At 42.0% G+C, this 25,400-nt stretch overlaps 1 protein-coding gene across 23 annotated transcripts in view; it reads right to left on the bottom strand.

Annotated features, from left to right (window-relative positions):
* Positions 1-25,400, bottom strand: part of ZNF106 (zinc finger protein 106) — an 81,969-nt gene that overhangs the window by 44,533 nt on the left and 12,036 nt on the right. For 7 of the 23 annotated variants that reach the window (XM_065547292.1, XM_065547289.1, XM_073995599.1 and 4 more), the window contains exons 2-4: positions 21,109-21,269; positions 14,089-14,174; positions 7,361-7,422 (exon numbers count right to left, since the gene is read on the bottom strand). In XM_065547292.1, coding sequence (XP_065403364.1) covers positions 7,361-7,422; positions 14,089-14,174; positions 21,109-21,145 — 185 coding nt within the window. In that variant the 5' untranslated portion in view covers positions 21,146-21,269. Of the gene's footprint in view, positions 1-7,339; positions 7,423-14,088; positions 14,175-21,108; positions 21,270-25,400 lie in introns of all 23 variants that reach the window. The other 16 variants (XM_045397203.2, XM_045397202.2, XM_073995600.1 and 13 more) reach the window with 4 other exon arrangements.

Here is a 25,400-nt window from a genome sequence, read left to right on the forward strand (position 1 = left end):
AGTCCCAGCACTTGGGGAGGCCAAGACGGGTGGATCATGAGGTCAGGAGTTCGAGACCAGCCTGACCAACCTGGTAAAACCCCATCTCTACTAAAAATACAAAAATTAGCCGGGTGTGGTGGTGGCACCTGTAATCCCAGCTACTCAGGAGGGTGAGGCACGAGAATCACTTGAACCCGGGAGGCGGAGGTTGTAGTGAGCTGAGATCGTGCCACTGCACTCCAGCATGAGCAACAGAGTGAGACTCCATCTCAAAAAGAAAAAAGAAAAAAGAAAAAAGAATAATCCTCAACTTTCTCCAGTTTACCAGGGATACTGATACTTTTCTCTCAGGCAATTAAATTGATGGTAGCTCATTCCAACTGAACATTAATAACAAGCTGTTTCTCAAAGCAACACACAAAGAAGTTAATTATATAAATCTATCACAATGGGCAGCATGAGAAGTCTGAGGACTATAACAAATCTACAATATCTCCTGTACACTATAAACATTCCAATCAACTCAATTTTCCAGTTAGAAAATCTTTTTGTCGGCCGGGCGCAGTGGCTGAAGCCTGTAATCCCAGCACTTTGGGAGGCTGAAGTGGGTGGATCACGAGGTCAGGAGTTCGAGACCAGCTTGGCCAATACGGTGAAACCCCACCTCTACTTAAAATACAAAAATCAGCCGGGCACGGTGGCGCACACCTGTAATCCCAGCTACTCAGGAGGCTGAGGCAGAAGAACCGCTTGAACCTGGGAGGTGGAGGCTGCAGTGAGCCGAGATCACTCCACTGCACTCCAACCTGGGTAACAGAGTGAGACTTGGTCTCAAAAAAAAAAAAAAAAAAGAAAATATTTTTGCCTTAAAACTTTCTAAAACTACGGAAAATACCTTAGCCTACTTTTCTATCTAAAAACTCACAGACTGCTAAACTGAATACTGCAGTACCAGGGACATCTTTCAACTAGGGACTTTAGTATAATCCCTAAAAGGTATTTTAAAATAAAATTCCTGATTTTATCCTTACTTCTAAAATGCAGAGAATTTGTCTAATGCTCAAACTATCTATCAAAACCCCTCACTCTTAAAAGACACAGCTAGAAAGCAATACTGACTTTCCAAAATATTAAGGAATGTTGTACAAAGTAGGCAGAACTTAACTGTTAAAAATAAACATCCATAATAATAAACCCACACACCCTGCAACTCCCAAAGCACAAACATATGTTGGATTCTTAACAGTGGAACATTTTCAAACCATTTTGCAATCCTAGTGAGAAAGAATATAACCATAGTTCCAAAATTATTTGACAGAGAACAAATCAGAGACCCTGCCCAGAAGGGCACAGGCAGTAAGCGCAGTATAAAAGTTAACACTAGCCGGGTGCTTACGCCTGTAATCCCAGCACTTTGGGAGGCTGAGGTGGGCAGATCACCTGAGGTCAGGAGTTCAAGACCAGCCTGACCAACATGGAGAAACCCAGTCTCTACTAAAAATACAAAATTAGTCGGGTGTGGTGGCGCGTGCCTGTAATCCCAACTACTCGGGAGGCTGAGGCAGGAGAATCACTTGAATCCAGGAGATGGAAGTTGTGGTGAGTGGAGATTGTACCATTGCACTCCAGCCTGGGCAACAAGAGCAAAACTCCATCTCAAAAAAAAAAAAAAGTTAATACTAAAAATGATTTTTCAAAAAACCAAATCCCTAACATTTTCCTATAAATAAAATCCAGTTTAAAATAGAAACTCTGCAAAAAAACTTACAAAAAAAAAACTTTATAAGAAACTTCAAAAAGTGTAAAGTAATACGGTGACCTCCACACACATCTGTGTTTTCAGAAGATGCGGTTAGACCACCCTGTTCTTTCTCTGTGTGACCACATCTTCTGAAAATTCAAGTGTGTGTGGAGTAAGCATATTTACCTCTGTTCTCTACACAACAGGCATTCATGCTTCAACATATAGTGTTTGGGAAACCACGTTTTAAAAACCTAATAGCAAATTAAATAATATTTTAATGATGCTACTTGACATTTGTTAATAATCAGTTAAAATCCTACACTGTGTGAATAAATAAAATAATTATGGGGGAAATGTACAGCTTTGCTCCTTGGCTAGCAAAGGCAATAATTTTCCTTAGGGCATTTAAAGGAGGGACTAAATTAGCTTCATCCTGTTACCACACAATTTCCTCTCATGTGCGAAATGCAAAGTCTTAAGATACTCTCTCCATAAGCTTTTCTTTATTAAGCTTGCTCTAACTACCCGACAACAGCTGCTGAATAAATAAAGGTTGTGCCTTTTTAATAGTCTCTATCTGGAGATGCTACTTACGGCCCACACATCTGAAGAAGTATATTAGGGAAAAACAGGGAAATGTTTCACATGTCCACAGCTGTGAACCAAATAAGACCAGTTACTTATTGCTTATTCAAGCTTGCATGCAAAGCCTAAACAACACGTACTTTGCAATTCTTAACCAGATCACAACCAAAAACTGTAGACACAACTACACTGAGCAAAAGAAAGTCTCAGTGTCAGAAACTCAGTAGTTAAAAATGAAATCCAGAGGAAATAATCACAAACTCAGGATAACAGGGTAAAGAAATAATGACTGATAATAATTTGTCCCTATGGTACAAGCTGGTGAAGATCATCCTTACAGTAAAAGCTCCAAGCCAGTAAACAGTTTTTGAGATTTTATGGGATTTCCTATAATTTTGTAAGCTGTTTTTTCTTGCTACCTGTTTGTCTTCTCCCTTATATGTAACATAATTTGTTACAGGTCAGGAACACTATATCCAATATGTGAGTAAATAAGTACTAAAGGCTATCCTCTAAAGAAAATGAGTTAGGGTGCGAAACCTGACATTCCCATTGGCAGCTCAGGGAGGCTTTTAGTGCCTTTTTCCTAATTATTTTAATGTGATCCAAATAATTAAAAATGGTAGATAAAATCTCCATGGCACAGCATAGCTGCATGGGTGGAAAAGAACACATTACAGAACAAAACATAAATGACAATGTGATTCATTATGTTAATATCACAAAATGAAATGTGTATCTATAAATGTAAGTGTATAGGCCGGGTGTGGTGGCTCACGCCTGTAATCCCAGCACTTTGGGAGGCTGAGGCAGGTGGATCACCTGAGGTCAGGAGTTCGAGACCAGCCTGGTCAACATGGCGAAACCCAGTTTCTACTAAAAATACAAAAAATTAGCGGGGCGTGGTTGCGCGCACCTGTAATCCCAGCTACTTGGGAGGCTGAGGCAGGAGAATCACTTGAACCCAGGAGGCGGAGGTTGCGGTGGGCCAAGATCGCACCACTGCACTCCAGTTTGGGCTACAAGTGTGAAACTCCATCTCAATAAATAAATAAATAAGTATGTAAATACATAGAAAGAGATCTGGATAGGATATACACCAACCACTGAGTCTCCCCTAAGAGAGAAATAGGATTTAGAGGGGAAAGGTGAGTGGGGTAGGGAGAAGACTTTTACTTTTTAAAAAACTTTTTATGATTCTGCATTGATTATAAACATAAGTCTTATGTGACCAAACTTGGTTTTGAGACAGGGTCTCACTGTCGCCCAGGCTGGAGTGCAGTGGCACAATCATAGCTCACTGCAGCCTCGAACTCCTAGGCTCAAGGGGATTCCTCCTGCCTCAGCATCCTTTACGTAGCTGGACTACAGATGCAACCCACCACACCTGGCTATTTATTTATTTATTTTTGGGTAGAGACGGGGTCCCACTATGTTGCCCAGGTTGGTCTCCAACTCCTGGGCTCAAGTGATCCTCCTGTCTTAGCCTCCCAAGGTGCTGGGATTATAGGCACGAGCATTGCGGCCGGTCCAAACTTTTAAAAACGTTTTAAATGGCTGATTAGTGATGTCTGAAATAAATGAGGCATTAATCTTTGAATGCAATGGGCTTCTCTCCTACAGACTAGATTTACTGACCTCGTTCGTTTTGTTTAATGATGTAGTGCAGATGGGTCGGGTGGCAGGTAAGTAACCCTTAATGAACTCTAGAAGGAAGTCTGTTGAAAATGGGATTTTAGGTCGGGCGCGGTGGCTCACGCCTGTAATCCCAGCACTTTGGGGGGCCAAGTCGGGCGGATCACGAGGTCAGGAGATCGAGACCATCCTGGCTAACACGGTGAAACCCCGTCTCTACTAAAAAAAAATACAAAAAAAATTAGCCGGGCGTGGTGGTGGGCTCCTGTAGTCCCAGCTACTCAGGAGGCTGAGACAGGAGAATGGCGTGAACCTAGGAGGCGGAGCTTGCAGTGAGCCGAGATCGCGCCAGTGCACTCCAGCCTGGGCGACAGAGTGAGACTCCGTCTCAAAAAAAAAAAAGAAGAAAAAGAAAAAGAGAAAGAAAATGGGATTTTAAAGTAAAATACTCCACGTAATCAAAAGTCAACTGTATTTCATAGATTTTGAATGTTAATGAGGTAGAGATCATATATATTCAAGGTACTATGAAAAGGGTTTCTGGCCATGCAGAGTGGCTCATGCCTGTCGCTCCACCAATTTGGAAGGCAGAGGCAGGAGGATCAGCTAGAGCCCAGGAATTCAAGACCACCCTGAGCAACAGAGTGGAACCTTGTTTTTACAAAAAATAAAAGCCAAATAAAAGACAGAATGGAACCCTGTCTTTATAAAAAATAAAAGCCAAAACTAAAAGCCAAAAGGGTGTGGTGGCACACACCTGTAGTCCCAGCTACACAGTAAGCTAAGGTGGGAGGATTGTTTGAGCCCAGAAGTTTGAGGTTGCAGTGAGCTGTGATTGTGCTACGGCACCCCAGTCTGGTGATAGACTGAGTGAGACCCTGTCTCAAAAAAGCATATATTAAAAATAATAAGGGCTCCCCATACTAAATTTGAGTGAGTCTCCTTTATATTGCTAAGACCTAACCTTCACACAGTAAGAGACTGGGGGCAGGGAAAAATTCCACTAATAGGCTAAAGAGATGCTGAAAGGTTAATAACACATTAATTTGCCCACAGAATCTTAAACTGTGGGTCATAAAAAAATAATTTTTTTTTTTTTTTTTTTTTTGAGAGGCATCTCGCTCTGTCGCCCAGGCTGGAGTGCAGTGGCCGGATCTCGGCTCACTGCAAGCTCCGCCTCCAGGGTTCACGCCATTCTCCTGCCTCCGCCTCCCGAGTAGCTGGGACTACAGGCGCCCGCCACCTCGCCCGGCTAGTTTTTTGTATTTTTTAGTAGAGACGGGGTTTCACCGTGTTAGCCAGGATGGTCTTGATCTCCTGACCTCGTGATCCGCCTATCTTGGCCTCCCAAAGTGCTGGGATTACAGGCTTAAGCCACCGCGCCCGGCCTAAAAAAATAAATTTCAAATGACCTAGGTTGACATCCTGATCAAAACTTGTAACTATTGGCCAGGCACAGTGGCTCACGCCTGTAATCCCAACACTTTGGGAGGCCGAGGCGGGCGGATCACAAGGTCAGGAGTTCGAGACCAGCCTGACTAACACGGTGAAACCCCGTCTCTACTAAAAGTACAAAAATTAGCCACGCGTGGTGGCGCACACCTGTAATCCCAGCTACTCAGGAGGGTGGAGAGTTGCTTGAACCCAGGAGGCGGAGGCTGCAGTGAGCAGAGATGGCACCACTGCACTCCAGCCTGGGAGACAGAGTGAGACTCTATCTCAAAGAAAAAAAAAAACAAAAAACTTGTAACTTTTACTCATGGGATAAGATACAATTCCTATTTCCTAGGTTCCCATTGTTTCTCCATCTATCCTGTTTCCAAACTTCAAACTGACAGAAGTCAAATACATCAAAAAAAAGAAATCACAAATAGACAAAAGACATGGAATACACACACATGCTACTTTTTTTTTTGAGACAGGTTCTGGCTCTGTCACCAGGCTGGAGTGTGGTGGTGTGATCTTGGCTCACCGCAACCTCCAACTCCCAGGTTCAAGTATCTTCCTACCTCAGGCTGATGAGTAGCTGGGACTATGGGCACACACCACTATGCCCAGCTAATTTTGGAGTTTTTTGTGGGGTAGGGCATAGAGACAGGTGATATGGTTTGGCTGTGTCCCCACCCAAATCTCACCTTGAATTGCAGTAATCCTCACATGTCAAGGGTAGGGCCAGGTGGAGATAACCGAATCATAGGGGCAGTTTCCCCCATACTGTTCTCATGGTAGTGAATAAGCCTCAGGAGATCTGATGGTTTTATAAATGGGAATTCCCCTGCACAAGCTCTGTTGCCTGCTGCCATGTAAGATGTAACTCTGCTCCTCATTCACCTTCCGCCATGACTGTGAGGCCTCCCCAGCCATGTGGAACTGTGAGTCAATTAAACCTCCCTCCTTTATAAATTACCCAGTCTCGGGTATGTCTTTATTAGCAGCATGAGAATAGACTAATACAATGGGGTTTCCCCATGTTGTCCAGGTTGGTCTTGAACTCCTGGGCTCAAGCAATCTGCCTGGCTCAGTTTTCCAAAATGCTGGGATTACAGGCATGAGCCACTGCACCCGGCCTACATTTCATTTTTTAAAAGTGTCCACTTTTAGATTTCCTTTCCTTAAATAGCTCAAGCTTTAAATCACAGAACAGCATTCTTTTTTTTTTTTGGAGACAGGGTCTCACTGTGTCACCCAGGCAGGAGGGCAGTGGCCCAATCACTGTAGCCCGGACCTACCTAAGCTCAAGTGATCCTCCCAACCTAAGCCTCCCAAATAGCTGAGACCACAGGCTATTAGCTGCCACACCCACCTAATTTCTTTATTTGTAGAGACAAGGTCTTGCTATGTTGCCCAGGCTGGTCTCAGACTCCTGGGTTCAAGTAATCCTTCCACCCTGGGCTCCCAAAGTGTTGGGATTACAGGCATGAGCCACTGTACCTGGCCAGCATTCTTAAATACACTTAAGGTTTATATTTCAATTTTGTTTATACCAATGAGACTCAGTGCTATCTAGCAGACTTTGGATGTCTCAGACAATTTCAGCAATACTAAATGTTTATGGCATTCAGTAATGTGTAACACTACTGAAGTAAAAATACAAAATGCCCTAGTTGTAAGGCTGGCAGGTAGAAATGACACAGCTTACTAATGAGAGAGTTAGCTCATCCCAACTCACCTTTGTTGTAATCTACTCGATAGGGCCGCTGTAAATTCACATATTTGAGATGCCCAAAGGTATCAGAGTTTTTCTTCTTTTGAATGCCAAAAATCTACTATACTTTGTATTAATTCTAAAAGATTGTTCTACACCATAAGACAACATTTGCTTATGATGGATTACTGCAAAACAAACTGACAGGCACCATCATCACTCAGATCCACCTACATTCACAAACTTACGGAAGAGAGCCGTTCCCATACCTGCCCTTCAGGTTCTCAAGTTCCCTGTGATGCAACATGCTCCGCATGTGTTCGTCCATCTCCTTCAAAAGTAAAGAAAGTAGATTAAAACTAAGCAGGATTGCTTTGAAAAAACTCCTCTGTTCCTATTCAATGAAAAATTGAGGCTCAAACTCCTTATGTCAAAATGTGTTTGTGGTTATTCTCAATTTAATACTGAAATCAGTTCCTTAATAATTGACTGTGTTTTTTTTTTTTTTTTTTTTTTTTTTTTTGAGACGGAGTCTCGCTCTGTCGCCCGGGCTGGAGTGCAGTGGCCAGATCTCAGCTCACTGCAAGCTCCGCCTCCCAGGTTTACGCCATTCTCCTGCCTCAGCCTCCCGAGTAGCTGGGACTACAGGCGCCCACCACCTCGCCCGGCTAGTTTTTTTTGTATTTTTTAGTAGAGACGGGGTTTCACGGTGTTCGCCAGGATGGTCTCGATCTCCTGACCTCGTGATCCGCCCGTCTCGGCCTCCCAAAGTGCTGGGATTACAGGCGTGAGCCACCGCGGCCGGCGACTGTGTTTTTAAATATATTTCATGTTTAAATAAAAAGAATTCTTCAAAAGACATATTTAAGTGGCTTTCCAAAAAGATTAGAAAGTATTGTCTTTAGCAAGCAAAAGACTTACAAGTAAACTAAGTAGGTTAAATTCTATCCCATTATAAAGAATTTACTAAAGTTCATTTTAAAAAAACCTGTCAAACCACTCAACTTTTCAACTATTTGGCTTCTTTTATCCATAGTTTCTCAAGAGTAAGCTACAACTCTTACTTTACCCATGTCTTGGACAGGGCCTAGCATAGAGTCATCAATAAGCATTTGTTGAATGAATATAGATAGATACATCAATTCTAGATAGGAGTTACAAACATAACAGAGCCTCTCTATGCTAGATAAGAAAGTTTTAAAAAAATACTTTGAACATAGCAGCTTAATCATTCCTTTATCTTCACTGTCCACTCCCTCACTTCCCCAATGGATTTGTTTGGTTCCAGTGAAAAGTTTGAACATTTATAGTAGATTCCCTCCTTTCCATCCTTAGAGGGAAGAAAATATGTGAGAAAGCTGCCACTTAAAAACATGCAAACTGCGGCTGGGCGCGGTGGCTCAAGCCTGTAATCCCAGCACTTTGGGAGGCCGAGACGGGCGGATCACGAGGTCAGGAGATCGAGACCATCCTGGCTAACACGGTGAAACCCCGTCTCTACTAAAAATACAAAAAAAAAAAAAAAACTAGCCGGGCGAGGTGGCGGGCGCCTGTAGTCCCAGCTACTCCGGAGGCTGAGGCAGGAGAATGGCGTAAACCCGGGAGGCGGAGCTTGCAGTGAGCTGAGATCCGGCCACTGCACTCCAGCCCGGGCTACAGAGCAAGACTCCGTCTCAAAAAAAAAAACAAAAAAAAAAAACAAAAAAAAAACATGCAAACTGCCAGGTGCGGTGGCTCACGCCTGTAATCCCAGCACTTTGGGAGGCTGAGGCGGGCGGCTCACGAGGTCAGGAAATCAAGACCATCCTGACTAACATGATGAAACCCCGTCTCTACTAAAAATACGAAAATTAGCCAGGCATGGCGGCGCGTGCCTATAGTCCCAGCTACTCAGGAGGCTGAGGCAGGAGAATCGCTCGAACCTGGGAGGCGGGGGCTGCAGTGAGTCAAGATTGTGCCATTGCACTCCAGCCTGGCAACAGAACAAGACTCCATCTCAAAAAAAAAAAAAAAGAAAAAGAAAAAAACACACACATGTGTACATACACAGGCACAAAACTCAAAAAGCTATAAATGTCTATCCCTTTGTCACTCTACAGTATATACAGCCAGAATGCCATAATTAGAGAATGGGTATTCACATATATAATAATAAAGGGCTACTACACTTGTTGTGTTATTGCTATTTACTGCATCCCGTGTGAAGTCCCTCAAACAATTTCTCACTTGAACTGCAAAATACTGCCGAAGGAGTATGATTAATTTCATGCTGAAGAATGCAGAGAAGTTAACTCATTCATTCACCAAATATTTATCAAGTTCTTATTATATGCCAAGAACAGCGCTAGGCATTAAAGGTTAAGTGTGAAAATACTCAGTTTTGGCCGGGCACAGTGGCTCATGCCTGTAATCCCAGCACTTTAGGAGGCTGAGGCAGGCGGATCATGAGGTCAGGAGTTTGAGACCAGCCTAACCAACATGGTGAAACCCCGTCTCTACTAAAAATACAAAAAAAAAAAAAAAAAAAAAAAAACAAAAAACACACAACACTAGCTGGGCATGGTGGTGGGCGCCTGTAATCCCAGCTACTTGGAAGGCTGAGGCAGGAGAATCGCTTGAACCCGGGAAGGCGGAGGTTGGAGTGAGCCGAGATCATGCCACTGCACTCCAGCCTGGGCAACAAGAGTGAGACTCCGTCTCAAAAAACAAACAAACAAACAAAATATTCAGTCTTGCCCTCTCAGAGTCACAAATAATCAAGTGGTCAAAGTGGGATTCAAACCCAGGCAGATCTGACACCAAAGCTAATGCTTCAGACACCATGTCACATTGTAAGCATTGGGTGCATTGACATTTTTTCATTATATACAGGTCATTTGTCTCGCTCTGTCACCCAGGTTGGAGAGTAGTGGCTCGATCTCGGCTCACCGCAACCTCTGCCTCCCAGGTTTCAAGAGATTCTCCTGCCTCAGCCTCCTGAGTAGCCTGGATTACAGGCATGCGTCACTACGCCCAGCTAATTTTTTGTATTTTAAGTAGAGATGGGGTTTCACCATGTTGGCCAGGCTGGTCTTGAACTCCTGACCTCAGGTAATATGCCCGCCTCGGCCTTCCAAAGTTCTGGGATTATAGGCGTGAGCCACCGTGCCCAGCCAAAACACTTCTTTTAAATGGCAATTTTACTGAAGATGAGCATTGTTTCTTTCCTATCTCTACAAATGCTTCATAAGGAGAGAGTAGCTTTACACATTACCTCTTCTAGCCACAACTGATTGGCCAGTAACTAAAATTAACACTTGCAGACTTGAAAACTAAGACAAGTTAGTGACAGAATAGAATGAAAAAAATCCATTAATATACACAACTTCGGCGGGGCACAGTGGCTCATGCCTGTAACCCCAACACTTTCGGAGACCAAGGTGAGTGGATCACCTGAGGTCAGCAGTTCTCGACCAGCCTGACCAACATGGTGAAACCCCGTCTCTACTAAAAATACAAAATTAGCCGGATGTGGTGGCACATGCCTGTAATCCCAGCTACTCAGGAGGCTGAAGCAGGAGAATCACTTGAACCCAGGAGGTGGAGGTTGCAGTGAGCCAAGGTCACGCCATTGCACTCCAGCCTGGGCAACAAGAGCAAAAACGCCGTCTCCAAAAAAAAAAAAAAAAAAAAAAAAAAAATATATATATATATATATATATATATATATATATGAAGTCTTTATGCTTCCTGTTATTTAATTCTTCCTTGATTTAGATGCTTATCAACATGCCTAACCCCCTTTACTTGAGCTAAATTTAAGTGAGTTCTGTTCCTTACAACAAAACCATTCCTGACAAAACAGCATTCATTGAAATGGGTTTGTCTGATATAAAAACTGATTCTTCTTACTATAAAAATGTTATCATCCACTAATAGTTTTAATGTGACTTTTGATTTTTTAAAAACACTTCACTAATCTTGTCCTAAATTTACATGCAAATCTTCTCCCATCCTGCTCCAAGGAATGAATGTTAACAGTGAGACAACCAAGCTTTCAAAAATCATTAGAAAACATTCACCAGACATGGTGGCTCACACCTGGAAGCCCAGGACTCGGGAGGTTGAGGTGGAAGGATCACTTGAGCCTACGAGTTGAAGATCAGTGTGGGCAGTCTAGTAAAACCTCATCCCTCCCTACAAAAAATTTTTAATTAAAAAATAGCTGAATGTGGTGGCACACGCCTATAGTCCAAGCTACTCAGGAGGCTGAGATGGGAGCATCACCTGAGCCTGGGACACAGAGGTTGCAGTGAGCTGAGATGGCTCCACTGCACTCCAGCAGTGGGTAAGACCCTGTCTCAAAACAAAACTTAACAACAACAACAACAAAAATAATAAGAAAAAAGATCCACAGGCACAGGATTAAGGAAATAGCCCAAATGCATTCCTTCTCATGTATTAGGCTTCTATTTAGGCCTTGTATATTAATCAGTTATTATATTTTTAAAGGCTGGGTTGGTTGGAGGGGAGGGGGGAACTCATGGTTAAACACATGTGGAAAACATTGAATAATACAAAAAATACGACCCGGTGTACTGGCTCACACTTGAGGCCAGGAATTCACGACCAGCTGGGCCACATAGTGAGACTCCATCTCTATGATATACATATATTTAACTCCAGGGCTTCTCAGTCTTTTATCTGTCAATGGGCCTCAGGATACTCAGGGATATCTTACACAGCTTTTCTCCATACTCAAGTCACTTAGAACCTTTTCTCCTCCAGAGTGTATTTGGAGAAACCAGAGTTACACTAGTCTGGAAAATCGGAGAAAAGCTCAGCTTCAACACCAATTGTTCATAGTCCTATCTAAAAGTAAGTATCAGTTATCCCTTCCAACTAACCCATTTTGTTATTTTCTTAAATCATACTGCTCACTTAAAGCAGGCCATTCCCTTGCTTTAAAAAAACAAAGTGGGGGCGGGGGGGCAAAAAAAAAAAAAAAAAAAAACTACAACCAGCTTTTCCTTTTTTTAAAAGAAAGAAAATAAATAAAAACTACAATCAGCTTTTCCTAGGGCAGGAGTAGACAATTCCAGCCCTTCATTTAACTTCATTATGATCATGGAAAAGTATGAAGAGATAAAAGTATGTTTGAAACCAGAGTAGAAGAGCCAAAAAGATTTAAAATGGCAAAAGCACAAAATCATGGTATCCCCAGATAGGACTGCTATTCCATGAAACTCTGATATCACGTCTCTGAGCAGCAGCCTATCCATCTCACATCTCCCTACCTCTGTCCAATCTGAAAGTAGTCATAAGGAATTCCGACTTATTTACAATTTGTGTCAACCTTCATCAAATTTTTAAAACTAGAAGAGCATTCTTTTATTTTTGTAAATAGTAGCAGGTATATTACATGATTTTTTTTTTTTTTTTTTTTTTGAGACTGGAGTCTCACTCTGTCGCCCAGGCTGGAGTGCAGTGGCCGGATCTCAGCTCACTGCAAGCTCCGCCTCCTGGGTTTACGCCCTTCTCCTGCCTCAGCCTCCCGAGTAGCCGGGACTACAGGCGCCCCCCTGCCACCTTGCCCGGCTAGTTTTTTGTATTTTTAGTAGAGACGGGGTTTCACCGTGTTAGCCAGGATGGTCTCGATCTCCTGACCTCGTGATCCGCCTGTCTCGGCCTCCCAAAGTGCTAGGATTACAGGCTTGATATTACATGATTTTTAAATCTCACTGATTTTTCCATCACCAACAGAAATCTAGACAGAAAAAAAAATAGAATCCACCCAAGTCTACTTGGTGGATCACAATCAACCCTTCAATCTGGCATCCAACACTGTTTATCAACTGTCTTCACTTAAATTACAAATTATAGTCCTGCTATTCCCAAGGCAAAACTGTTTTAATCAGATGAGCCTTCTTGCCAACTCCTAGAACTGTCATACTCCATTCCATTTGTCTCTGTACATGTTGTTCTCCTACCTAAAATATATCTTCCTCATTTCTCTTAAACCATCATTACTCTAGTCCCTTTTCAAAGTTTACCACTTCCACTCACACTTCCCTGGTAACCTAGCCCATGATCCTCCCAGTTCTCTGAATTTCCAGTGACAATCAAAAGCATCTTAAAAGCAAAGAGAATAAATTCCTCAGTATTTAAACTAGCAGCACTACTCTGAAAGCAAATGATAAAGGCAGGCAAAGGCAAAAAGTGACACAAATTGCAGTCAATTTTAGGTCCTAAAAAGATGTTTTGGCCGGGCACGGTGGCTCATGCCTGTAATCCTAGCACTTTGGGAGGCCCGAGGCAGGTGAGTGACCTGCGGTCAGGAGTTCAAGACCAGCCTGGGCAACATGGTGAAACCCCGTCTCTACTAAAAATACAAAAGTCAGTCATGCCTGGCAGCACAATCCCAGTTACTTGAGAGGCTGAGGCGGGAGAATCACCTGAACCTGGGAGGCAGAGGTTACAGTGAGCTGAGATTGTGCCACTGCACTACAGCCTGGGCAACACAGTAAGACTCCATTTCAAAAAAAAAAAAAAAGCTTTTCTTTGAGCAACATCCCCACCTTGTGGACATCTAGGATATTGTCAACACTATTTCTGCTGTGCTGCACTTTCCACAAGCATAGGCATAAACAGAATGTAGGTACATATAACAAATGCTATATCCTTAGCTAATCAACAAGTACATGATTTTAAAATTGCAGAAAGCAGTATAACTTCAAATAACCTTGGAATTTTAAGGTATCTTCCCTATAACTGGTTACTAATAAATTTCCCTAGGTCATCTAGTTTTGAATACCCTCAAGTTCTGGATGGACAGAAGTTTAATAACACAGGCACTGGCTTTAGGAGGCAGTAACGAGAAAGAAACCAGTGGAATGGAGACTATGGTTTAGGAAAGAAGCATAAATAAGACATTGTCAAGCTTTTCCCATCTATTAATAACATATGTCTCTTTAAAAAATAGTCATAAAGCCTCAGATTCTCCCTCTTGCATTATTACCTTTTTTGAGCTGTACACAATGTGGCACAATATGCATTTTCGTTCTCGTACCATAGTGACCAGATCTGAAGCACTCAACGTCACACCTGCAATGAGGAAGTAACATTTAGTAACATTTTCTCCTCAGATACTTTCTTGCATTCATCTTCACATAGCCAAAATTACAAGTCTTGTCTTCCTCACCTCCACCTTACTCCTCCCCTAGTCTTCCCGTTTCCAGGTGCACAGGGTAAACATTTTGGGAGCCATCCTTGATCCTTCTTTTTTACCCCATATCCACCCTCATTAGGAAACTGTCAGTCCTACTTTGATATATAGCCAAATTCCGACCACTTCTCACCACCCAGCACACCCATCATCCCACATGGCATTACCCTACTACTGAAATGACTCCTTCCTTCTGCTCTTGTCCTCTCATAGCTGATTCTCAAAATAGTGTTTTGAGAGTAGCCAAAGATTCTTAGAAGAACATTATTTTAAAGTTTAATTCAGAACAGCCAGGTGCAGTGGCTCACACCTGTAAACCCAGCACTTTGGGAGGCCGAAGCGGGCAGATCACGAGGTCAGGAGTTAGAGACCTGCCTGGCCAACACTGTGAAACCCTGTCTCTACTAAAAATACATAAATTAGCTGGGCGTGGTGGCAGGCGCCTGTAATACCAGCTACTCAGGAGGCTAAGGCAGAATTGCTTGAACCTGGCAGCGGAGGTTGCAGTGAGCTGAGATTGCACCACTACACTCCAGCCTGGGCGACAGAGCAAGACTCCGTCTGGGAAAAAAAAAAAAAAAAGTTTAAGTTAGAACATATACAGGTTGAACATTCCAAATCTAAAAAACTGAAATCTGAAATGATCCAAAACCAGAAACTTTTTGGGTGTCAATAAGATGCTCAAAGGAAATGCCCATTGGAGCATTTTAGATTTGGAATGTTCCGATTTGGGATGTTCAGCCAGTAAGTATGCAAATATTCCAAGATCCGAAAAAATCTGAAATCCACAATACTTTTGGTCCCAAGCATGTCGGATAAAGGAACTCAACCTGCATGTAATTCCTCTGCTCAGAATTTTCCAACGGCGTCCATCTCACTCACAGAAAACCTAGTCTTTGCAAAAAAAAAAAAAAAAAAAAAAAGAAGAAGAAGAAAAACCTAGTCTTTGCTTTGGCTACAAAATCTGTTTCTCTCTTCTTCTCTGAATCATTCACACGCCCTACCGTTCTTCCTCTATCATTCCAGTGCACTCGCATTGCCCTCGTTGCTATTCTTTGACCACATCATAGATCCTCCCACCTTAGCACCTCCACATTTCCTGTTCTCTGCCTGGAATATTCTTCCTTAAAAAGTCCTTATGGTTCCCGTGGCTCATTGCTTTTCATCAGGTATCTAAAATATTGCCTATGGGAGAGGCCCTGCCTGACATTCTACGTAACATTGCACTTTCTGACATCCCACCTCTCCACATAGTTCCAGTTTCTCTATTCCCCTATTAACCTGCTCAATATTTTTATAGCATTATGGGAGATCATGTTTCCATAGAAGGCCTCAACAATATCTGCTACCGCATGTGCTCTTTTGCAATGTGATCTTGCCCCCATCCATGAAAAGGTGGATGGAGTCTGTTTCCCCTCCTTGTGAACTATTATGATCAATAAAATGTGGCAGAAGTGATGCTGTATAACTTATGAGGCTGGGCTTTCAGAAATCTGTACCTTCTGCCTCTGCCCACTTGTTATGCTCCTTCTTGAAAGCCAGCCACCGTGCTGTGAGAAGCCAAAGCCACAGGGAAAGGCCAGGTAAAAAAAAGAACTGAGGCCCCCACTGAGCACCCAAACAACAACCAGGACCAACTGACAGCCAGAAGCATGAACCATCTTGGGGGCTCCAGGTCCAGCCACCAATGAGAGACCCCCAAGTGAGACCAATACATAAACCATCCAGATAAGCTCTTTTCAACCCACAGAATTGTGAGACACAATACAATAGTTGTTTTAAGCCAGTAAATTTTGGAATAGTTTATGAACAAGCAATATCTGGAACATGCGTTTTTTACTACCTGATATAGTGTGTGTTATTCTCTGTCTCTGCCAATTAAAATTTAAATTCCATGAGAAAAAGGACTTTGTATAGTTTGTTCACTAGTATAGTTCTGTCTAGCACTTAGAACAGTATATGATATACCATAAGCAATTCAAAAGTATTTGTTGATTATTCCAAATGGAACTAACATGTGAATTAAGTAACCGAGCTGAGTAAATACTGGGGTTTGAGGCCAGGCACAGTGGCTCACACCTGTTATGCCAGCACTTTGGGAGGCTGAGGTCGTAGGATCACTTGAGGACAGGAGTTCAACACCAGTCTGGGCAACATAGTGTCTCCACAAAAAATGAAAGAATTAGCTGGGTACTGTGGCTCATGCCTGTAATCCCAGCTACTTGGGAGGCACAGCAAGGAGGATTCCTTGACCCTAGGAGTTTGAGGTTATAATGAGCTATGATTGTGCCACTGTACTTCACCCTGGGCAAGAGTGAGGCTCTCTAAAAAAAACAAAACAAAACAAAAAAAAAGCAAGAAAAAAGAAAACACCAGGGGTTTAGATTAAGACTCAACAATGGTTGACTCTTTCATAATCCTCTAGCACTAGCACACTTTCCTCGAGTCCCTGCTAAAGATGCTCTATATGAAATTTTAAATCTACTCCCCAAGCAGCATTGCTCCTTCCTCTACAGAATAACATCAGGCCCTAATAGACACATCTGCTTCCTCACCTGAGGTACATTCCTTAGGAGATTTTAAAACTGTGACATAATGAGGTTACAAACTACCACAGTTTAATCTGTAACTCCTAGATAATACGGCAGAAGGAAAGAGGCCTAAGGTTCTCCACTCCTCTGATTACTCAGCAGTTTTCTTGCCACGTAACCTACTTCATAATATTACTGAATTCCTAAATAATTTTATTCAATAATAAAGTTCAGGCCGGGCATGGTGGCTCATGCCTATAATCCCAGCACTTTGGGAGGCTGAGGTGGGTGGATAACTTGAGGTCAGGAGTTCAAGACCAGCCTGGCCAACGTGGCGAAACCCCGTCTCTATTAAAAATACGAAAATTAGCTGGGTGTGGTGGCATGTGCCTGTAATCCCAGCTACTCCGGAGGCTGAGGCAGAAGAATTGCTTGAACCCAGGAGGCGGAGGTTGTAGTGAGCCGAGATGACGCCCCTGCACTCCTGCCTAAGTGACACAGCGAGACTCTGTCTCAAAAAATAAAAATAAAAAATAAAATTCAAAATGCTAAAGTAAGATTATGGAGTAAAAATATGGACATTTAAGAAAGTTGAATGTCAATTAGCTACCAAAACAAAGAAATACACCTTTGTGGATAGGTACAGTATTATACTTTCCATATTACTAATAATCTCTTAAATCTCAGACAGAAATGTTAAGTGCTATAGCACACTACTTCTAACTGCTTTATAATGTAACATTTACTTCAACTTTAATTACTACTTACATGTGTTATTTTGTTACTTCAACAAACATTTATTGAGCACTAAGCACACTATTCTAAGGGTTGGAGAAATTGGTGAAGACACATCCAGAAATGTTTTAAGTTGTGCTTCCAGTTATCAACCACTAAAGCAAAACAGGAACAAGAAACTTAGAAGCAATAAAGTCAGTGAAACAGTGTGACTCTCTGGTAGAAATTATAGCAGTTACCGTGGAGGTTTCACATATTTACTTGGTTGAAAACCAAACACTAGGCCGGGCGCGGTGGCTCAAGCCTGTAATCCCAGCACTTTGGGAGGCCGAGGCGGGCGGATCACAAGGTCAGGAGATCGAGACCACAGTGAAACCCCGTCTCTACTAAAAAAAAAATACAAAAAATTAGCCGGGCGCGGTGGCGGGCGCCTGTAGTCCCAGCTACTCAGGAGGCTGAGGCAGGAGAATGGCGGGAACCCGGGAGGCGGAGCTTGCAGTGAGCCGAGATCGCGCCACTGCACTCCAGCCTGGGCAACAGCGTGAGACTCCGTCTCAAAAAAAAAAAAAAAAAAAAAAAAGAAAACCAAACACTAAAATACAAACTGTGCTTTTATTTGACAAAGCCAACAACATCAACCCCTAGTAAATGGATAAAGAAATAAAGCCATACAGCATAATAGAAATACTCTATATCAACCTTTTAACCAAAGTCTCCCTCTTTTTAGTTATTTTTTCCTTTCACAAGCTCGTTTCTAATCTGCATATGTTAAGAATACTCATTTTCATTTTCTTAAAAAAATCAAAATGTAACTGCCAGCAAAGTATTCAATCGATAAGAAAGACTTAGTATTTAAACCCTGAGGTGACATGATTCCAGGCAAAGTAACTTTAGTTTGTATATTCTTAAATTGGGTAAACATATAAATTCCATTAAGCTTTCTGAAATACTGTAATTAGCCCAGCCTTCTAGATGGGAACCATTGCTCTTTTTAAAGGCCTTGACAAAGACTAGAAGCCACGGAAATACAAACCATCCAACTCTGTGATCTCAACCAAGGTGACTGAGAAGTGACAAACTACAAGGAAGGAATTCAAACCCACTGTCATCCTCACTTTAGCCACCTTACATTTTCCCCTATGTCAATTAAATATAACCTTCATGAAATTTTTCAATTCTTCTCTAAATAACTGAGAAAGAGCTGTGATATTCTAACTGTAATAACCTAAAAACCCTATCAAAGGTATTTTTTCTCAACATTCTAATTAATATTGTCAATAAAATTACCATCCTCCCTAGGCAAAACCATACCATGTCTAGTTCTTTTCTTTTAGACTCTCATACTTAGTCACAAAGGCACTCACCCCCAGGCAAGGAGATGGACAGGGTAGATCACAGCCTGATTCTTTAACTCAGAATTATAACTAGTGTCAGTTTCCAATTCCTTACTTAATTCTGGAACTTGGCAAGCATTCTGCCCTAGAGGAAAAAATAACCCAGAAAGAAGCTGGGATAACACAGACCCTAACAAGGGAATAAAACTACTAGCAAAAGTTATCATCTAACAAAGTAAGTTATAAGCCCAAGACAGCATGTACAAAGACTGCCTGTTTTGGGTTTTTTTTTTTTTTTTTTAGAAGATGGAGTCTCGCTCTGTCACCCAGGCTGGAGTGCAGTGGTGCGATCTTGGCTCACCACAACCTCTGCCACCTGGGTTCAAGCGATTCTCCTGCCTCAGTCTTGCGAGTAGCTGGCATTACAGGCATACACCACCAAGCCCAGCTAATTTTTTTATGGTTTTTTAGTAGAGATTGGGTTTCACCATATTGGCCAGGCTGGTCTCGAACTCCTGACCTCCCTCAGGTGATCCGCCCACCTCAGCCTCCTAAAGTACTAGGATTACAGGTGTGAGCCACCACACCCAGCACAAAGACTGTTTTAAAAGTGCAACCAGATAGCTTGTTGCATTTACTTAATAGTTGAAAGTTTGTATTCTTGTATTTAACAGTATCATTTATATATACTTTTTTCCCCCAAAGGTTCACGCCATAATTTAAAATTCTGTGACATGAATCATAAGCACTGCAAGCTAATGAATGAGCCTAGATGAATGATCACTATTCTTCTCAAAGAGTTTTGTTGTTCTCCATTCGTCTTATTGTTTGTGTTTGAGACAGAGCCTCACTCTTGTGATCCAGGCTGGAGTGCAATGGTGTGATCTCGGCTCACTGCAACCTCCACCTCCCGGGTTCAAGCGATTCTCCAGCCTCCCAAGTAGCTGGGATTGCAGGCTCCTGCCACCACGCCTGGCTAATTTTTTAATTTTTAGTAGAGATGGGGTTTCACCATGCTGGCCAGGCTGATAAAGAACTCCTGACCTCGTGATCCACCTGCCTTGGCTTCCAAAGTGCTGGGATTACAGGAGTGAGCCACTGCACCCAGCCTCATCTCATTGTTAACAGTACATTTAATAATCTTTATCCATTTTGTATATGTACAAAAGAAAATTCTGTACTGTTCATAAAGTGGAAGTGGATCATCATAAAGATCTTCATCCTCAGTCTTCACATTGAGTACACTGAGGAGGAAGCAGGGGAGGGGTTGGTCTTGCTGTCTCAGGGGTGGCAGAGGCAGAGAAAAATCTATGTATAAGTGGACCTGCGAACCACAAACCTGTGCGGTTCAAGGGTCAACTGTATACTTTCTCTTCCTTAAGATTTCCTTAATATTTTCTTTTCTCTAGCTTACTTTATTGTAAGGCTACAGTATACAACATATATAACATGCAAAATATGTGCTAATTAACTCTTATGTTATCAGTAAGGCTGCTGGTCAACAGGAAACTATTAGTAGTTAAGTTTTGGGGGAGTCAAAGGCTATAAATGGATTATTGACTTCACATGATATCGGTGCCCCAACCCTTGAGTTGTTCAAGGGTCAACTGTATTTTTCTTTATCAGTCTATCTATGGGTTTGTTAATATTATTAATCTTTTCAAAGAACCAACTTTGTCATTTTGTCTATTGTCTTTTTCTATTTCCTTAATTTCGACTGTTGTCTTTATTACCTTTCCTTTTATATACTTTAGGTTTATTTTGTTCTTCATTTACTAGCTTCTTAAGGTAGAACTTGAGGTCACTGTCTTTAGGCCTTTTTTCTTTTCCAATAAATACGTTTAAACCCATAAACTTCTCTGTAAGCACTGCTTTAGTGGCATCCCACATCTTTTAGTACTTTTTAATAAATGTTTTACTTTAGAATAGTTTTACATTGATATAAAAGTGGTAAAGAAAGAGATAGTACAGTTTCCATATACCCCATGTCTAGTTTCCCACATTAACATCTTTCATTTCGCCACGTCAGTGGCTCATGTCTGTAATCCCAGCACTTTGGGAGGATGGCTTGAAGCCAGGAATTCAAGACCAGCCTAGTCAACACAGCAAAATTCGTGTATCCACAAAAAAATTAAAAATTATCCAAGTTAGTCAGGTGTGGTGGCTCACACCTGTAATCCCAACACTTTGGGAGGCCGAGTCAGGTAGATCACCTGAGGTCGGAAGTTGCAAGACCAGCGTGACCAACATGGTGTAATCCCAGCTACTCGAGAGGCTGAGGCAGGAGAGTCACTTGAACCCGGGAGGCAGAGGTTGCAGTGAGCCGAGATCTCACCATTGCATTCCAGCCTGGGCAGCAAGAGTGAAACTCAGACTAAAAAAAAGAAAAATCTTACATTAGTATGTTACATTTGTCACAATTAACAAACCAATATTGATACACTGTTATTTATTTATTTATTTATTTTTGAGACAGAGCCTCAGCTGTTGACCAGACTGGAGTGCAGTGGTGCCATGTTGGCTCACTGCAACCTCTGTAACCTCCGCCTGAAACTATGTCGCAAAAAAGAAACAAAAATCTTACATCAGAATGTTACATTTGTCACAATTAACAAACCAATATTGATACACTGTTATTTATTTTATTTATTTATTTTTTTGAGACAGAGTCTCACTTTGTTGCCCAGGCTGGAACGCAATGGCGCAATCTCAGCTCACTGCAACCTCCGCCTCCTGAGTTCAAGCAATTCTCCTGCCTCAGCCTCCTGAGTAGCTGGGACTACAGGCACCCGCCACCACGCCCGGCTAATTTTTGTAATTTTAGTAGAGACGGGGTTTCACCATATTGGCCAGGCTGGTCTCAAACTCCTGACCTTGTGATCTGCCCGCCTTGGCCTCCCAAAGTGCTGGGATTACAGGTGTGAGCCACCTCACCAGCCTGATACACTGTTATTATGGAAGCCATATTTTATTCAGAAGTCCCTTTTTTTTTTTTTTTTTTTTTTTTTGAGACACACTCTTGCTCTGACTCCCAGGCAGGAGTGAAGTGGCATGATCTCAGCTTACTGCAACCTCCGCCTCCTGGGTTCAAGTGATTCTCCTGCCTCAGCCTCCTGAGTAGCTTTACAGGTGCCTGCCACCATGCCCAGCTAATTTTTGTGTTTTTAGTAGAGACAGGGTTTCACCATGTTGGCCAGGCTGGTCTGCAACTCCTGACCTCAGGCAATCTGCCTGCCTTGGCCTCTGAAAGTGCTGGGATTACAGGCGTGAGCCACTGTTGCCCAGCCCAGATATCCTCATTCTTTACCTCCTACCTTTTTTTCTCTTCCGGCATGTCATAGAGGATACCACATGACATTTAGTCATCATTTCTCCTCTGGCTCCCCTTGGCCATGACAGTTATTCCACAAATTTTGATGTCATATTTTCAATATCATTCAATTCAAAGTACTTTCTAATTTCCCTTGTGATGTCTTCTTTGACTCACAGATTATTTAGAAGATTCACTGAATTTCCAAATACTTGTGGCCTTTTACATATCTTGGTTTCTAATTTAATCTTATTAAGAGGCTGGGAACTATGACTCACGCCTGTAATCCCAGCACTTTGGGAGACCGAGGTGAGTGGATCACCGGAGGTCAGGAGTTTGAGACCAGCCTGGCCAATACGGTGAAACCCTGTCTCTACTAAAACTAAAAAATTAGCTGGGCGTGGTGGCAGGCACCTGTAATCCCAACTACTTGGGAGGCTGAGGCAGAAGAATCACTTGAACCCAGGAGGCAGAGGTTGCAGTGAGCTGAGACTGCACCATTGTACTCCAGCCTGGGCTACAAGATCGAAACGCTGTTTCAAAAAAAAAATTAATTAACAATAATCATAATAATCTTACTACACTCAAAGAACATATACTATATTAGTTTAATCCTTTCAAATATACTGAGAATTACAGCCCAGCATCTGGTTTATATATATAGTGGGGGAAATAAAGTATATTCTGTAGCTGTTGTATGGAAATCATTTATACTATTTTTTTTGTTTGTTTGTTTTTGAAGACATGGTCTCGGCCAGGCACAGTGGCTCACGCCTGTAATCCTAGTACTTTGGGAGGCTGAGGTGGGCAGATCACAAGGGGTCAGGAGTTTGAGACCAGCGTGGCCAACATGGCAAAACCCTAACTCTACTAAAAATACAAAAATTAGTCTGGTGTAGTGGCAGGAGGCTATAATCCCAGTTACTTGGGAAGCTGAGGCAAGAGAATCGCTTGGACCTGGCGGGTAGAGGTTGCAGTGAGCCGAGATTGCTCCACTTCATTCCAGCCTTGGCAAAAGAGCAAAACTCCGTCTCAATAAATAAATAAATAAATAAAAATAAATAAAGACACGGTCCCACTCTATCACCCAGGCTGGAGTGCCATGACACAAACATGGCTCACTGCAGCCTCAACCTTCCAGGTTCAAGCTATCTTTCCTACATCAGCCTCCCAAGTAGCTGGGACCATGGGCACATGCCACCACACTGGGCTAATGGTTTTATTTTGAACAGACTGGGTCTCTTTATGCTGGCCAGGCTAGTCTTGAACTCCTGGGCTCAAGCAATCCTCCCACGTCAGCCTCCCAAAATGTATACTAATTTTTGTTGTTATCATTGAGAGAAGAATGTTCAAATCTCTATGATAGTGAATTGTCTATTCCTTTAGTTGTATCCATTTTTGCTTCATGTATTTTGAAGCTCTGATATCAGGCACAAGCATAGTTATAACTGTTAAATCTTTCTCATGAACTGACCTTTTATTGTTATGAAATGATCCCTTTAACTCTGGTGATACTTTTTATATTGAAGTCTATTTTATCTGATATAAATATAACCACTCTAGGCTTCTTATGCTACTTTGTCTGATCTTTTTCCATGCATTTGCTTTTAGTCATTTTGTCTTTATGCATTAAATCAGTGTGTATTCCATTAAAGCCAATGAAGTTATTAATACAGTTGAATTAGAGCTACCATTTTATTATTTTTAGCTCCTCTATTTTTGTTCAGTTATACCTGTTTCTGTCTCCTTTGGATTATTCACTTTAATTTTTCTACTAGTTTTTTTTTTAGCAACACTTCTTTGCATGATTATATTTTCCCCCCAGTGGTTGCTGTAGGAATTCCAACATGTATCTTTACCATTATACTCTTTACTGTGTTAAAAAGTACCACTGGCCGGGCATGGTGGCTCATGCCTGTAATCCTAGCACTTTGGGAGGCCAAGATGGGTGGATCGCCTGAGGTCAGGAGTTCGAGACCAGCCTGACCAACAAGGTGAAACCCGTCTCTACCGAAAATACAAAAATTAGCTGCGCATGGAGGCGGCGCCTGTACTCCCAGCTACTCAAGAGGCTAAGGCAGGAGAATCGCTTGAACCCAGGAGGCAGAGATTGCAGTGAGCAGAGATGGCACCACTGCACTCCAGCCTGAATGACAAGAATGAAACTCTGTTTCAAAAAAAAAAAGAAAAAAAGTACCACTACAGGTAATATGTAAAAACCTTGCAACCATATAGGCCCATTTACCCTCACCCACCATCCCATGCTTTATGGGATATGTTTTATATCTACCATATGTAATGAACCCCCAAGATGATACTTTTTTGTGCTATAGTCATTTTTTTAAGAAATGAAAAAGAAAGTTTCAAAATATCTATCCAGATATTTACAAGTTCTAACCTTCATTGCTTTCTGAAGATTCAACTTTCCATCTGGTATCATTTCCCTACAGCCTGAAGAACTCCTTTTAGCATTTCTTATAGTGCAGATCTACTAGCAATGAATTATCTTACAATATCTTTATTTCATATTATTTCTCTTTTTTTTTTTTTTTTTTTTTTTGAGACAGAGTCTTGCTCTGTCACCCAGGCTGGAGTGCAGTGGTATCATCTCAGCTCACTGCAACCTCCGCCTCCTGGGTTCAAGCGATTCTGCTGCTTCAGTCTCCCAAGTACCTGGGATTACAGGTGCCACTAATCATGCCTGGCTTTTTTGTATTTTTAGTAGAGATGGGGTTTCACCATGTTGGCCAGGCTGGTCTCAAACTCCTGACCTTGGGTCATCCACCCGCATCAACCTCCCAAAAGTGTTGGGATTACAGGCATGAGCCACTGCACCCAGCCCCATATTCTTTCTTGAAGGCTATTCTGCTGAATCTGAAATTCTGGGCTGACATGTTTTTTCCTTCAGCACTTTAAGGATTCTCTATTCGCTTCTGGCCTCCACTATTTCTGATGATTCATCAGAATAAACGGAATTGTCTCTTTGTATCTAACATGTTGTTTTCTTTGCTGTTTTCTAGATTTTTCCTTTTGTCTGCCAATAGTTTAACTATAAGGCACTCACCCACAGTTTTCTTTGTATTAAAATTCTTGAGGTTTCTGTGGTTTTATTTTTATCTTTCTTGGGGTTTGCTGAGCTTACTGAATCAACCAATGTATGTCCTTCACCAAATTTGGGAAATTTTCAGCCATTAA

This window comes from Macaca fascicularis, chromosome 7 (assembly GCF_037993035.2).
Source record: "Macaca fascicularis isolate 582-1 chromosome 7, T2T-MFA8v1.1".
Taxonomy (NCBI): domain Eukaryota; kingdom Metazoa; phylum Chordata; class Mammalia; order Primates; family Cercopithecidae; genus Macaca; species Macaca fascicularis.